The 14,244-nt window shown below is 45.7% G+C and overlaps 1 protein-coding gene across 2 annotated transcripts in view; it reads right to left on the minus strand.

Moving 5' to 3' along the window:
* Window positions 1-14,244, minus strand: part of EPS8L3 (EPS8 signaling adaptor L3) — a 171,966-nt gene that overhangs the window by 119,327 nt on the left and 38,395 nt on the right. For both annotated transcript variants that reach the window (XM_068269530.1, XM_068269529.1), the window contains exons 4-7: window positions 9,154-9,218; window positions 7,855-8,010; window positions 3,385-3,528; window positions 3,226-3,302 (exon numbers count right to left, since the gene is read on the minus strand). In XM_068269530.1, coding sequence (XP_068125631.1) covers window positions 3,226-3,302; window positions 3,385-3,528; window positions 7,855-8,010; window positions 9,154-9,218 — 442 coding nt within the window. The remainder of the gene's footprint in view (window positions 1-3,225; window positions 3,303-3,384; window positions 3,529-7,854; window positions 8,011-9,153; window positions 9,219-14,244) is intronic.

Here is a 14,244-nt window from a genome sequence, read left to right on the forward strand (position 1 = left end):
TTTTTTTGAGCGACAAGTAGTCATTTACACGATGTCGTGACATCCCTTAGCGTTGTGTGGTGAAAAGTGACCGTCACTGAGGACCGGATCTTTAAGATCCTTGACGACACCCCGTAAAGTACTGCGGTCGCTTGACTTCTCGTTCGCGCCCGTCCTGTAATGTCACGTGACATCTCGCATACCCGCTGGCAGGAAGATGAATCGCTGGACGCTTGTCATGAGGGGACACCTCGCTGGATCCATCTTCCTGTGTTGTTGCAGTCACTGTGGTGAGTGTGGAGCTTAACTTTGCTCGCTCTCACCCTCTGCTCATGCTCAATCTCCCACTGTCTCTCTGACCAAACAACTGCTACTTGGGGAACAATGTGCACAACTATGTACACTAGTCTGAGCACTCTTCAGAGGAGCCAGTAGCATTTGGAACTATTATTGTGTATTTATGTAGCACTGACATCTTCAGCACTTTACAGAGTACATAGTCATGTCACTGACTGCTCACTGGAGCTTACAATTTAATCCCTACTATAGTCAAACTGTAATGTCCTACCATATTATTATTATGTATTCATATGACACTGACATTCTGCAGCACTTTACAGAGTACATAGTCATGTCTCTGACTGTCCTCAGAGTAGCTCACAATCTAATCCAACCATAGTCATAGTCTAAAGCCCCGTCTACACCATAAGAGGTTGTAGCGATCCGGCGGCTCGATTAGCCGCCGGATCGCCTCCTGCGCGTACCCGCCGCGTCCCCGCTCGCCGCGCGTGCGCCGCATTCGATTCCCCGCTCGTGCCCGCTCGTCCCCGCCGGCGCCGCTTTTCTTCTGCTCGATTCCCTGCCATTGTCCCCTAGCGGGGAGCGAGCAGGGAATCGGCGGAAGCAAGATCCGTCCTGTCGGATCTTATCAATCGAGCCGCATCAGCGGCTCGATTGATAAGGATCATCGGAGCCTCATCTACCCGTGTAGATGAGGCTTAATGTCCTACCATATTATTATTATGTATTTATATAGCATTGGCATCTTCTGCAGCACATTACAGAGTACATAGTCATGTCACTGACTGTCCTCAGAGTAGCTCACAATCTAACCCTACCGTAGTTATAGAATAATGTCCTACCATATTATTATTATGTATTTATATAGCACTGACATCTCCTGCAGCACTTTACAGAGTCATGTCACTGACTGTCCTCAGAGGAGCTCACAATCTAATCCCTACCACAGTTATAGTCTAATATTTTCAATATAGGATTGTTTTGGGGTAAACCAGTTGACTTATTAGTATGTTTTTTAGGATGCAGGAAATGTCTGAAGTGTCTGAAGACAGAAACTCCATGCAGATTTTGCCCTGGCTAATGTTCAAGCCTAGGACTCAGCACTAAAATGCAGTAGTGCTACCCACTGAGCCTCTATTCTACTCATAGATATCTGCTCATCCATGTCATCAATTCTGACCCTCTACTACCCTTCCTCCCTCCATTCTACTTCTTTTCTCTTGTATCACTTACACTACAAACACACTGTGCTTATCTCCAGAATGGATTATGAATCAAACCATTAGGCCCAGTGCACACCAAAACCGCTAGCAGATCCTCAAAACGCTAGCGTTTTTTGGAGCAGATTTCAGAGCGATTCTAGGCATGTTTAGAGACATTTTCTAAACATGCTGAGCGTTTATGTGAAGCAGATTACAAATCTTGTTACAGTAAAAGCTGTTACTGAACAGCTTCTGTAGCAAAAACGCCTGGAAAACTGCTCTGATCTAGCGTTTTTTCAGAGCGGTTAGCATTTTTCCTATACTTTACATTGAGGCAGAATCGCTTCTGCAAACAGCAAATGTGCAGCAGGAGGCACGTTTGCGGTTTGCTAAAAACCTCAAACCGCTGGTGTGCATCATCCCATTGAAATACATTAGCCAAGCGTTTTCACAGACAGATGTGGTTGGCGGATCGCTGCTAAAACCGCTCGGTGTACACTGTGCCTTAAACCACCTTACCATATCAGCCCTTCAATGTCATGATATACCCACTCCAGTCCTACCCCAACAGGTGGTAACATATCTGCATATCTCATAATGTTTGTGAAAAATTATTCTGAAAGGAAGAATGTCTTGCTTGATAATCCAATCTTGCAATGTGACTGACATTGGAACTTGTAGTGTGGGTGTTGTATTTATTTGAGGTGCATACTGGCAGCATGTGCTGTATGGCATACAATGCTGATCATCCACAAGGTAAACTTAGGCAGCTGCCTAGGGTCTAGAGAGAGTTTAGGGGCCTGGTGGTTGCTAGCCCCCACCAAATCTAACTAAATGAGCCAGGTGACCATCAGTGGAGGGCAAAGTGTTATCTTGCCCAGGGCCCCGTTTCATAGTTATCCTTCTCTGATGGCTCATATCATGTGTGAAGTGTTCTATAATGTATATGATTTTTGTTTTATTTTTATGGGGGGGGGCGCCACAGGATTTCTTGCCTGGAGTGACAAGAAGGCTAGAGGCGCCCCTGGATGGAAGGGTGAGTATGGAGTTTTATTTTATTTACAGTTACCATCTGGAGACACTATGATTATCTTTTGGGGGGCATACTGTCTGGTTATTTTTGGAAGCACACTGCTTAATGTAAGCGTCACGCTGCTTATAATTATGGTTATGGGACAATGCCTGATTATATTTTGAGGAAACACTGCTTACTTATGTTTGCGGTGACGCTGCCTAATTATGTTTTGGGGACGGTCTGCGTGTTTATTGTTGTGAGGAGAAATGCTGCCTAATTTTGTTTGCAGGTACCGGCTGCATTATTATGTTGTTTGGGGTATTTGCTGCCTATTTTTTGTTGTTAAAGGGAATATGTTGCTATGTATATGAGGGGGGGGGGGGGGGTATGCCTAATTGTGTTGTTAGGTATGACACAATTCCCATTTACATTCTGAGGAACACACTATTATAGTTTAGGGGTAAAAACCCTGTTCTTCAAGAATGCACATTTTCCTTCTGCTGTGCACTTCATTGCTGTGTTATTAGCAATTAATTGTCATTATCAGCTTTTATGTCTTTTATGCATTTACCTAGCATGGGAAAAACTTGCAATGCAATATGTCTAAACACAAGCTAAAACCTACACATTTGTGGCCATCTTGCTGCACATAGGCAGGAAATACAGTGAAGAGAAGATAAATATTTGGTCTGCGTAATACATGGGAGGGCAAGGAGATAAAGGGTATACCTTATACTATCTTTTTGGTTCTGGTGTTCCTTGAATTGTCTCAAAGCTTTGTCCAAATTTCGGTGTACAATGGTGGCCTGAAAACAGAGAGACCCCGTCATGTAAACCATGTCTTGTACACTTAATAATGGAAGTGCAATATTAAGTGAAAACACTTACTGGTTGTTCTTCACACTGGAAAAGCATAACACTTGTTTTCCTTTGGTTCTCCACAGTAAGTATAAGAAGGGAATTGTAGTTGCGCTGCCCCATCTCTGGGCGGCAACTTGCTACATTTTGCAGGGCGATATTTTCCAAGTTATCCTGTAATGAATGACACAAAATCAAACGATCTGCATATTTCATAAAAGGACAACTGTAAGGAGAGGGATATGGAGGTTGGCATATGTATTTCCTTTTCAATAATCTGCATTGCCTGGCTCTCCTGCTGATCCTCTGCCTCTAATACATTTAGCCATAGACTCTGAACAAGCATGCAGCATATCAGGTGTTTTCTGACATTATTATAGAGATCTATATCAATACAGAAAAAAAATAAAATGTAGCATATAACCAGTGGCGGCTCCAGGATTTTTTGGGGGGGGGGGGGGGGGGGCGGGGGTGCTATGCGGGTGCTGGACCAAATTCTGGGGTAGCTGATGACAAAAAATGGCAAAAAATTGGCAAACAAATGGGTGTGGCTATAGAGGGAAAATGGGTGTGGCCATGATCGGATAAGGGCAGAGCTAACTGTAAATTAAGGTGAACCCGAGGTGAGAGTGATATGGAGGCTGCCATATTTATTTCCTTTTAAACAATACTAGTTGCCTGGCAGCCCTGCTGATCTATTTGGCTGCAGTAGTGAACTGAATTACACCAGAAACAAGCATGCAGCTAATCTTGTCAGTTCTGACAATATTGTCAGAAACCCCTGACCTGCTGCATGCTTGTTCAGGGTCTATGGTTGAAAGAATTAGAGGCAGATGACCAGCACGGCAGCCACGAAACTGGTATTGCTTAAAAGGAGATAAATATGGCAGCCTCAATATTATTCTCACCTCGGGTTCCCTTTAAAAGTGCAATGCAAAGACAGTGGGCCCAAGTTTTGGTGACCCTTTCCCCAGAAAATTCACATAATTGTGCAGGTTTTCTCAAGAAAATACACGTAATGTGAGCAGATTTGCCCAGAAAATACGTTCAATCATGTCGGCAGATTTGACCAGAAAATACGTTCAACCATGTGGCAGATTTGACCAGAAAACACATTCAATCATGTTGGCAGATTTGACCAAAAAAAACACGTTCAATCATGTGGCAGATTTGACCAAAAAAACAAGTTCAATCATGTGGCAGATTTGACCAGAAAATACGAGCAATCGTGTAGCAGATTTGATCAGAAACTAGTTCAATCATGTCGGCAGATTTGACCAGAAAATACGTTCAACCATGTGGCAGACTTGCCAAGAAAACACTTCAATCATGTGGCAGACTTGCCCAGCAAATACACCTGCTAATACATAAAAAAAATTCATTTACTCACCTGGCTGCAGCAGACCTCCTGTCCCGACCCCGTCCGGCGCACAGCTCCCACGATCCTCTGCAGCCAGCAACTGAAATTCCCGCAGGGCTACGGGATGATGGTGCCCGAAGCCCTGCATTGCAGACTCGAAGTCTTCAGAGCAGGGCTTTGGACGCCATTTTACCGTAGCCCTGCTCTGCCGCTGCCGGAGCTACGGGCTGCTAGTGCCAGTGAACTGACACGGCGTCTATTAGACGCCGAAAGTCATTTCACGCTGGGGGGTGCTAATAGGGTGGTTGGAGAATTTCAGGGGGTGCTTAAGCACCCAAAGCATCCCCCTGGCGCCGCCCCTGCATATAACATAAATAGGCAGTGTCACTTAAACATATGGTGCATGCTGGGTGCTGTGTGGTGCCATGCTAGGCACTGTGGTATCTCTTTGAGGCATGCTGGGTGTTGTAGTGACATGCTGGAAGCTGTGGTGCCTGGAGCCTCCATAGGGAGCATGTATCGTTGCGTGTGTCCTCACTGTTCCTCCCATCAGCAGAGTAGCACAGCAGGAAGAAGTTGGAACTCATCTACTCCATCTGCTCTCCAAGTCTGGAGACATCCTTTGTAGCTGGTGATTATCCCCCTAGCATCCGGGAATCAGATGCTATGAGCTCTAGCGTCTGATTCATTCTCAGACACTGGGGGGAGAAGCCCAAAAGAGAAGATGTCTGCAGAAACTGGAGACCAAGCGGCCGGAGGGAAGTACTGCCGCTTGCTGCCTGGGCAAAAACAGAAGGACTGGCACCGCTGGACGTATTTATTAGCTCTTTATTGCATCAAAGTGGCAGCAGTGACAGACTGCTGTTTCAGGTTAAAACCCTTTCTCAAACTGCTCATAGCCAATTAAATGTGAATCCATACACCTTTAAATACACCTCCGTTAGTGGGAGGAGTCCTGAAGCGGACCTGAGAGGAGACTGATGTCCTAATATGCAAATAACCATGTTCGTGTTGTACTCACATGTTCCACGCCATGCCCATCATGAAAAGCACGCTAATCCATCGGTGTTGGCCACACCCCTTAACCCATAATGCCTAACAAGCGGCCAATGGGACAGAGCAGTTCAGGCCAACCAGCCGCGGCTCTTTCCTTGCGTGTCATAAACCCGACACGCCCACCTGCTCACGTGCGTCGCCCCCTGTATTGGAGCGCAAGACACATGTGCGGAGTGACGTCACCAAGGGGCGTGCAATAGGCGGGTCTACACATCATCCACTCATGATAAATAAACAATACCGCCAACCAATCAGCAGGCGTAAAGACTGGCGCGCATGTAGTAAACATTGCGGCCGGCCAATAAGCGTGCATACAGCCTGGCACACAAATCCAAAATCATGTGGCCAGCCTATCTACGTGCACTAAGATGTAGACAAGGCGGGACAGTGAAAACAAGCACAATGATAATATTATTGGTTTTCTACCCACATTGGCCTCAATTCACTAAGCTTTATCAAACACTTTATCAAATGTTTGATAATTTACCTCATGGGTAAAATCTAATTTTGAATTCACTATGGTGTTATAGATGTATTGAACGGTTTATCGATAAAACATTCAATAAATATATAAAACCTTAGAGAATTCAAAATTAGATTTTACCCATGAAATAAATTATCAAACGTTTGATAAAGTGTTTGATAAAGCTTAGTGAATTGAGGCCCATGTATCATTAGCCACTCAAAATATAGCCACTTATACAAAGGACACAGTGAGCTACTCCTACCAGATCCGCTGTCAGGTCACATAAAAGCAAAGACCTAAGAAACAAAGGGAACAAATACACTTAATCATTGAAGTGACATGGCCACAAAAGAGTCTAAAGCTACATAAATAGACTATATACAAAAGCTGAGGTCATATTCACGATTTAAACCTCCTACACCACAAGTCCCCAATTTTGTGATCCAGAATGCCTCTTTTTTGAGTAAGTATCTGTCCCTATCACCACCCCTCCAATTGTCAGCGGCCCCATCAATGGCAATAATTTTCAGCTGCGAGATGGAATGTCGAGGTGTGTGGAAGTGCTCCGCAATAGACGACGAGCAAGTAGGATTTTGTATATTGGATTTATGAGAAGAAAAGCGTTCCTATAATGCTTGTAGCGACATCATTGCTCGTTCGCTTCTGATCCAGAATGCCTTACTCAAAAAAGAGGCATTCTGGATCAGAAGATTGGGGACTTGTAGTGTAGGAGGTTTAAATCATAAATATGACCTCAGCCTTTGTTTATAGTGTAGTTGTGCACCCCAAGAGGCACTGAGGTGGGACTGTGGCACGCATTTTTTGCATTTTTTCCTTTTCATCGGTGCTCCCTTCCTTCTGTGTTTGCCCGCTGCCTGGGGACATCCAGGGCACCCCAGATCCGGGGCACGTGCCACTGATCTTTGGGGCTAGCAACTCCCCTGCATCAGATATACTATTAAATCTGTATTGTAAAGGGGAATAACATAATGAACCAAATGTGTACATCTTTTTTTTAATAATAAAAGTTTATTGAAAAAGCCAGAGAACAAAACGAAAGTGGCACAAACCGATGCAAGTACAAGTCATCACTAAAAGAATATAGACATCACACACAAAGTTACTCCATCGTCCAGGACAAGTAGTGGATAAACATTGAAGTGATTATCAAGAATCATTATTCGGCCAATAACACAGAATGACAATTCGAGCAGGTATTTAATAGAGATGTCGGTGAACAGTTCGGGAACCGTTTGCTGGCGAACACCTCACCGTGTACTACTTCCGGGTCGCTATGACCCGGAGTAGTACGGATGCGCTGGGCCGGCAGTGCGTGTCCTTGATCGCACGCCTGTTGCCGGGCACTTTCTGCGCATGTGCGTGACGTCATGAGTGACGTCAAGCTCATGCGCAGAGAGTGGCCGGCAACAGGCGCGCAATCAAAGACGAGCACCGCCGGCCCAGCGCAGCCGTACTACTCCGGGTCATAGCGACCCGAAAGTAGTAGCGGCCCATAAGGGTTCGCCTACATCCCTAGAATTTAACAGGCACAACGGCAAAAGATAACTACTAATATTAGTTAGTATAAAAAATGCAAATTAAAATTTGAACATCTTACCCGTGACTCCATGTCAGTTAAAAGCAGATCCCCATTTTGTATTTGAAGAATCAGGTCCTGGCCCCACACCTTTCCCTCTGCATGCAGCAACTGAAGGTGTTTAAGACAGTCCTCGATTCTTCGCAAGTCATTCCCTAAGTCACACGTCAACAAGTGCTGTAATAACAAATTAAACACTGAAATCACTCTGCACCTGAAAAAAAAGACTGATAATATCCAGAGTACGTAGCCATTTTTATTCGTCGGTACATTGGTAATTTTTAGGATATAGTGAATTTAATTTTTTGTGAGTTGGTCCACTTGAACAGGACTTTGTATCTGGATAGGCTTATCAGCACCAGGCCGTTTCTTGGGCAGGGCGATCACCCTGGGTGCAGTCCAGCAAGTAGAAGAAGGGGGGGCGCAGGCAGAAGGACATAACCGCTAGGGAAGCGCGCGGTGCAGCCAAATGGAAGAAGAAAGCAGATTACCAGCGTGATCAACTTTCTTGACTCCTCCTGGGCTGCCTGCATCCGATGTCAAGTCATCATCATGTCACCACCGCTTGATGACACCTGATGTCCTGTAGCGGTACTGCAGGCTGTCAGTGTGCGGCGCCCATGGAGGAGTCTTTTTTCCGGGCTCTCTTCACCCGTGTGTTTTCATGATCCCTGCTTCCTCCTGGATGAGTGGCTGGTCACTAGTAAGTAGGCAGATCTATTTTACACCCTCGCCCTGGGTGCAATTTAGCCTAGAAACTGCCCTAATCTGCACCCTATTCCAGTCCATACTAATCTGCTTTCCTTGCTTGATAAACTCATTGGGCCTTATGCAATTAACCTTTTCTCCTGATTTTTCTCCTAGGAGATAATTTTTCATCTTCTATTTAGATTAACTTTTCAGCACGTTGCAATAGAAAAAGTACCACAAAGTAGGTGAAAAAGTTCTATCAATATTTTTTTTAATATTTTTTTGCTTTTTGGTAATTTAAAAGGCATTTAATTGACAAATTTGAAAATATCAATCAGGAGAAAACTCAGGTGAAAAAGTGAATTGCATATGGCCCATGATGCTTAATGATTTCCATAATACATAGAAGGTGCGTATTAGCAGAAGTCACCTAGTAACATGCAAAATGCCATTGATTATACAAAGGAGGGGATATTGAATAGTTATCATATAAAGAAGTCAGTTGTCACAGTCAAAATTTCAGTTCAAGTGAATGTTCCAGTTATAACATAAAATGACTGAAAATACACTGCTTTTCCATTTATCATAAGCTCTGTAAAGTAAACATGAAAATACAAAAAATGCTCTTACCTCTACTCTGTGATTGAAGCTGCTGTTGACGCTGGATAACGACTGGGCATACTGTTTCCTCTGCTCTGCAATGCGATTAGAATAAAGCAATATAAGTTAACATATTGTTATCCAACCTGAATTTCTAACCTTTTTGTCACTCCAGGCAAGAAACCCCCCAAAAAACAAACAAACAAACAACCAAAACACACACGAGAGAATATAAACCATGTGCTGTATAGGGTGGATGCATAATACAGGGAGCCCCTAAGTTACAAACAACCCGCCGATCCTGTCGCATTTTGTTGCACAACCCCTTCGTGCACTATCCCTGCTTAGTGTGTAAATGCAGAGTACAATGCAGCAGACGCTGTGCTCTCACCTCTCCAATGGAGTCCAGTGCTGTGCTTCCGCCTGTCCGCTCACCACACGCCCTAGTGCCCAGCCTCTCCTACAGCATGTAGTGTGATTACATGCGACATGAGGAGAGTAAGGGCCAGCAGTAGAAGGAGCAGAAGCCAGACAGGATGGTCGCACAGGCACAGCACTGGACTACAGAGGGGCGGTTATAGCATAGCTTTTGCTGCACTATACTCTGCATTTACACACTGTTCTGGGGAAGCGCAGGAGGGGGATGGGAACAGATAGTGGGACAAGGGGACACAAAGAGACACAAAGTGGGACAGAAGGAGGTACAGTGGGACAGAAGGAGGCACAGCAGGATGCACACAGAGCCGGATCACCCACAAGGCAACTTAGGCAGGTGCCTAGGGCCTGGAGAGAGTCTAGGGCCCGGTTTATGCTAATCCCCAACAAATCTTACCAAAAAGCTAGGTGGCCCAAAGTCGTTGATTGCCTAGACCACCATTTCACCTTAATCCATCTCTGGATGCACTGGAGGGCGGAGGTGGCACAGGGGGACAGAGAGACACACAGGGAGGAACAGGTGAGTGGCACAGGGGGACTGAAGGTGGCAGAAGGAGGCACAACTGGGGACAGAAGGAGGCAGAAAGTGGGACAGAAGAAGGCAAAAACATCTGTGGGGGCGTAGCTTCATTCGGTAGGCAATAGACATGGCTTAATTTGAGATGGGGCTTAGTTTGGGAGCAGGGTTTAATCAGGGGCAATGGCACAATAGGCAGTGGCCTGGAATGCCTATGCCTAAAAATGCACCTGCCTGAATTATTGGTAATACCAATGTCTGCATCCACTTCAAAAACTATTTATACTGTATTTACACAATACTATCAAAATTACTGTATGTGATTAAAAACTCCCAAATGTACCCTTTTTGCAGTGACAGTCCCTCCTTTGGAATTAAAATCCCCTGTCTCTCTTCCCTCTTTATTTGTCCTGTTTCAGGACTGATGTACAGACCTTTATACATATACAGTTGAGTACCGGTTATCCAGATCTCATCTAAACAGCAGTCTCAGCCAACCAGAACAAATCGCCAGCAATACTCACAGTGGTTAAGGCCAACTTTTTAGGCTTTTTGTAGGCTCTGCTGTGCTTAACCACTTGAGGACCGCAGTGTTAAACCCCCCTAAAGACCAGGCACTTTTTCATTAAATTGGCCACTGCAGCTTTAAGGCCAAGCTGCAGGGCCACAGGAAACAGCACACAAGTGATTCCCCCCCCCCCTTTTCTCCCCACCAGAGCTGTCTGTTGGTTGGGTCTGATCGCCCCCCCTGTGTTTATTTTTTTTAAATCAATATTTGTTAACTTTTTTTTTTAATAACAATTACTATTGTTTTTTGGTTTTTTTTTGCAGCCCTGCTCCCTCCCTCCCCCTGCCAGCCAATCAGCGTGATCAGCTATCATAGGCTTTAGCCTATGACAGCCCATCACTCCTCAGCCTCAGGAGAGGACAGCCGTGTCACACGGCTGTCCCCAGTACAGCGCTGCTGCTGATCGCAGCGCAGTACCAGTATTTAGACGGCGATTACGCCGTCTAACAGTCTCCCGAGCGGCAGTAGCCGCTCGGAGACTGAAGGCAGAACTCCACTCCGCCCACCAAGCAGGAGATGTGCGCGCAGCTTGGGTGCGATCTCCTGCATTACAGAGCCTAGGACTTCGGCGTAGGCGGTCCTGGAGCTGCCGCCGCGGCCATGCCCATCATCGTGACGCGGTCGGCTAGAGGTTAAACAATGAGTTCCACGGCTCCCCCAAGGTTAATAATAGTTTCAATTACTGTATTTTAACATGTAATACAGAGTTCATGGTATGTACAGTTCATGGTATGTATATAGAGTGGGGTATGGTGCTGTATGGTACTGTATTAGCTAGGCCTATTTTTAACATTGAGTCTCAAGCAACCAGGAAGCACACTTATCAGCCGATCCCCATTGGTGCTGTATAACCAAGACTCAACTGTATTTATTTCTCTACCACAAATGTGTTTATGTGACTTTAAATGTTATTCTCATCCTCTCAGTGGATATTATTATTGTGTATTTATATAGCACTTACATCTTCTACAGCACTTTACAGAGTATATTGTCTTGTCAATGACTGTCCTCAGAGGAGCTCACAATCTAATCCCTACCATAGTCATAATTGAGGGAAGCAATTACCGTAACATACAGTATCCGTATGTTTTGGAGAAGTGGAAAGAAAATGGAGTGTTTAGGAAACACCCACATAAATACAAAGAGAATATACAAACTCCAAATTGCTGGCTAAAATTTGAAACAGGCACCTTAAGAGTGTACATATAATGATGCCACCGGGAGATTTGGGTGCAAGGTAAAGCCAAAAAATGTCTAACCCTACTCCTGCCCAAGACCCGGTGGCGCTAATTACTATTCCCCCTCAAGGTCACATGGATAGAGGGGCAAGATCTAATTCGGCTGCCAGTTATTGCTGGCGGCTAAATTACATGTGTTTAAATTAATTAAATTAATGTTTTTATAGTGATTTGTCCTCCGTCTTTTGACGGCGCCCAAATTACTTACTCAGTGCCGCTATAGCCGTAATTCCTATTATGGCCTATGGTGGTGATGGCTGCAACCAAATCTCTGGCGTTGTTTTTACAGCGCTCTCCTTAGGGACATCAAATGCAGAGAGACTGTTCAACTCCAAACCCCTAGCATAGATTTGAAACAGCGACCCAAGGGACATCAAACACAGGGAGGGAGAGAGGGGGAATAGGTAGGAGGTGGTCCCTCACTGCTATGACTGCCTTATGGAATGTGGCAAACCTTGCATATTGCACAGGGAGCCCCATTAGGCAGTGGGTAGCTTGTATCTCATGGGTGGGGCTAGCTAAAAAAAACATGGGTTTTGCTGAACATTGAGCCTCAAAACATCAAGCAGTCAGGCCAGCACTGTGCATATTTCTACTTCAGCCAAGCAGCATCATTCAGGACATTACAGAATGTACGTCTCCCCCCCTTTTCCCTCACCTTGGGGCTCCCCCGATCTCTTGCTCCCCCCTTTAGAATTAAGTGATGCGGCAGGCAGCGGCGGGACACTTACTCTATTCTCTGTCCCGGCGCGAGTGAGCTCTCTGTATCTGTGCGCCGCTGCTCTGGTCTAGTCCAGACCAGCGCAGCGACCCACAGATACAGAGAGCTCACTCAAGCCGGGACGCAGAATAGAGTAAGTGTCCCGGTCCCGCAGCTGCCTACTGCATCACTTAATTCTAAAGGGGGGAGCGAGAGAGAGGGGGAGCCCCAAGGTGAGGGAAAGGGGTAGGAGACATCCACCCTTCCCCGCTTCTCTTCTCTCTCCACTGCCACTGGGGACACCTATAGATCTGGCTATCTAAACTGGGGACACCTATAGACCTGGCTATCTATACTGGGGGGCACCTGTCACTACCTGAACTGGGGGGCACCTGTCACTACCTGAACTGGGGAGCCCTGTCACTACCTAAACTAGGGGCTCCTGTCACTACATACACTGGGTGGCTCCTGTCATACCTAAACTGGGGGTTCCTGTCACTAACTGAACTCGGGGGCTCCTGTCACTATCTGAACTGGGGGGCACCTGTCACTACCTAAACTTGGGGCTCCTGTCACTACATACACTGGGGGGCTCCTGTCACTACCTAAACTGGGGGGTACCTGACACTAACTGAACTGGGGGGCACCTGTCGCTACCTAAACTGGGGGACCCTGTCACTACCTAAACTGGGGGGCTCCTGGCACTACCTAAACTAGGGGGCACCTGTCACTACCTAAACTATCCAGGCCAGCCAGCCCAGCATCACCACCAGCCAACCAGCCCAGAATCACTGTCAAAAAGGCCACAGCATCACCACCAGTCAGGCCAGCATTTACTTCAACCAGCCAAGCACAGCCCAGCATCACCGCCAGCCCAGCCACCACATCACCGTCAGCCCAGCCACTGCATCACCACCAGCCCGGCCACAGCATCACCGCCAGGCCTTTCAGCCCACACATCATCCCCAATCCAGCCAAAAACAGTATTGCCAGGCCAGCCAGGCACAGCAGCCAGTAGAGGAGAATTCAGAAGCCAGGTGAGAGGTGTCTACCATATTAAGGGGTAATTCTGCCTGTTTATGTGAAATGCTGTCTATTTATGTGCCTCATGACTGCTGAATTTGTCTTGTTGGGGCCTCATGATTGCTGAATTTGTCTTGTTGGGGGCCTCATGATTACTGAATTTGTCTTGTTGGGCGCATCATGATTGCTGAATTTGTCTTGTTGGGGGCCTCATGATTTGTTGGGGGCCTCAAGATTGCTGAATTTGTCTTGTTGGGGGCCTCATGATTGCTGAATTTGTCTTGTTGGGGGCTTCATAATTGCTGAATTTTTCTTGTTGGAGGTCACATGATTGCTAACTGTGAGACTATGGAAAAAGCTGAATCATCATCATATGAGATAATAGCATTAAACCTACTTTTTTAGCTTTTTAAAACAGAAAATAAAACTGGGAGTTTCTAAAAAAAATGAATACATTTTTCATTAGTAGGATGGATGAAATTGTTTAGCTTCACATTTTATTTTCAACTTGGATTTTCCATAATGTTCATGTATGAGTTAAAAGTTTGGATTTAGTTTAAATTGCTGTTGGCACTTTGTGATAAATAAGTGACTTTTGGGTTGCAGTTTGGGCACTCGGTCTCCAAAAGGTTCGCCACCA

Source organism: Hyperolius riggenbachi, chromosome 2, assembly GCF_040937935.1.
Source record: "Hyperolius riggenbachi isolate aHypRig1 chromosome 2, aHypRig1.pri, whole genome shotgun sequence".
Classification (NCBI taxonomy): domain Eukaryota; kingdom Metazoa; phylum Chordata; class Amphibia; order Anura; family Hyperoliidae; genus Hyperolius; species Hyperolius riggenbachi.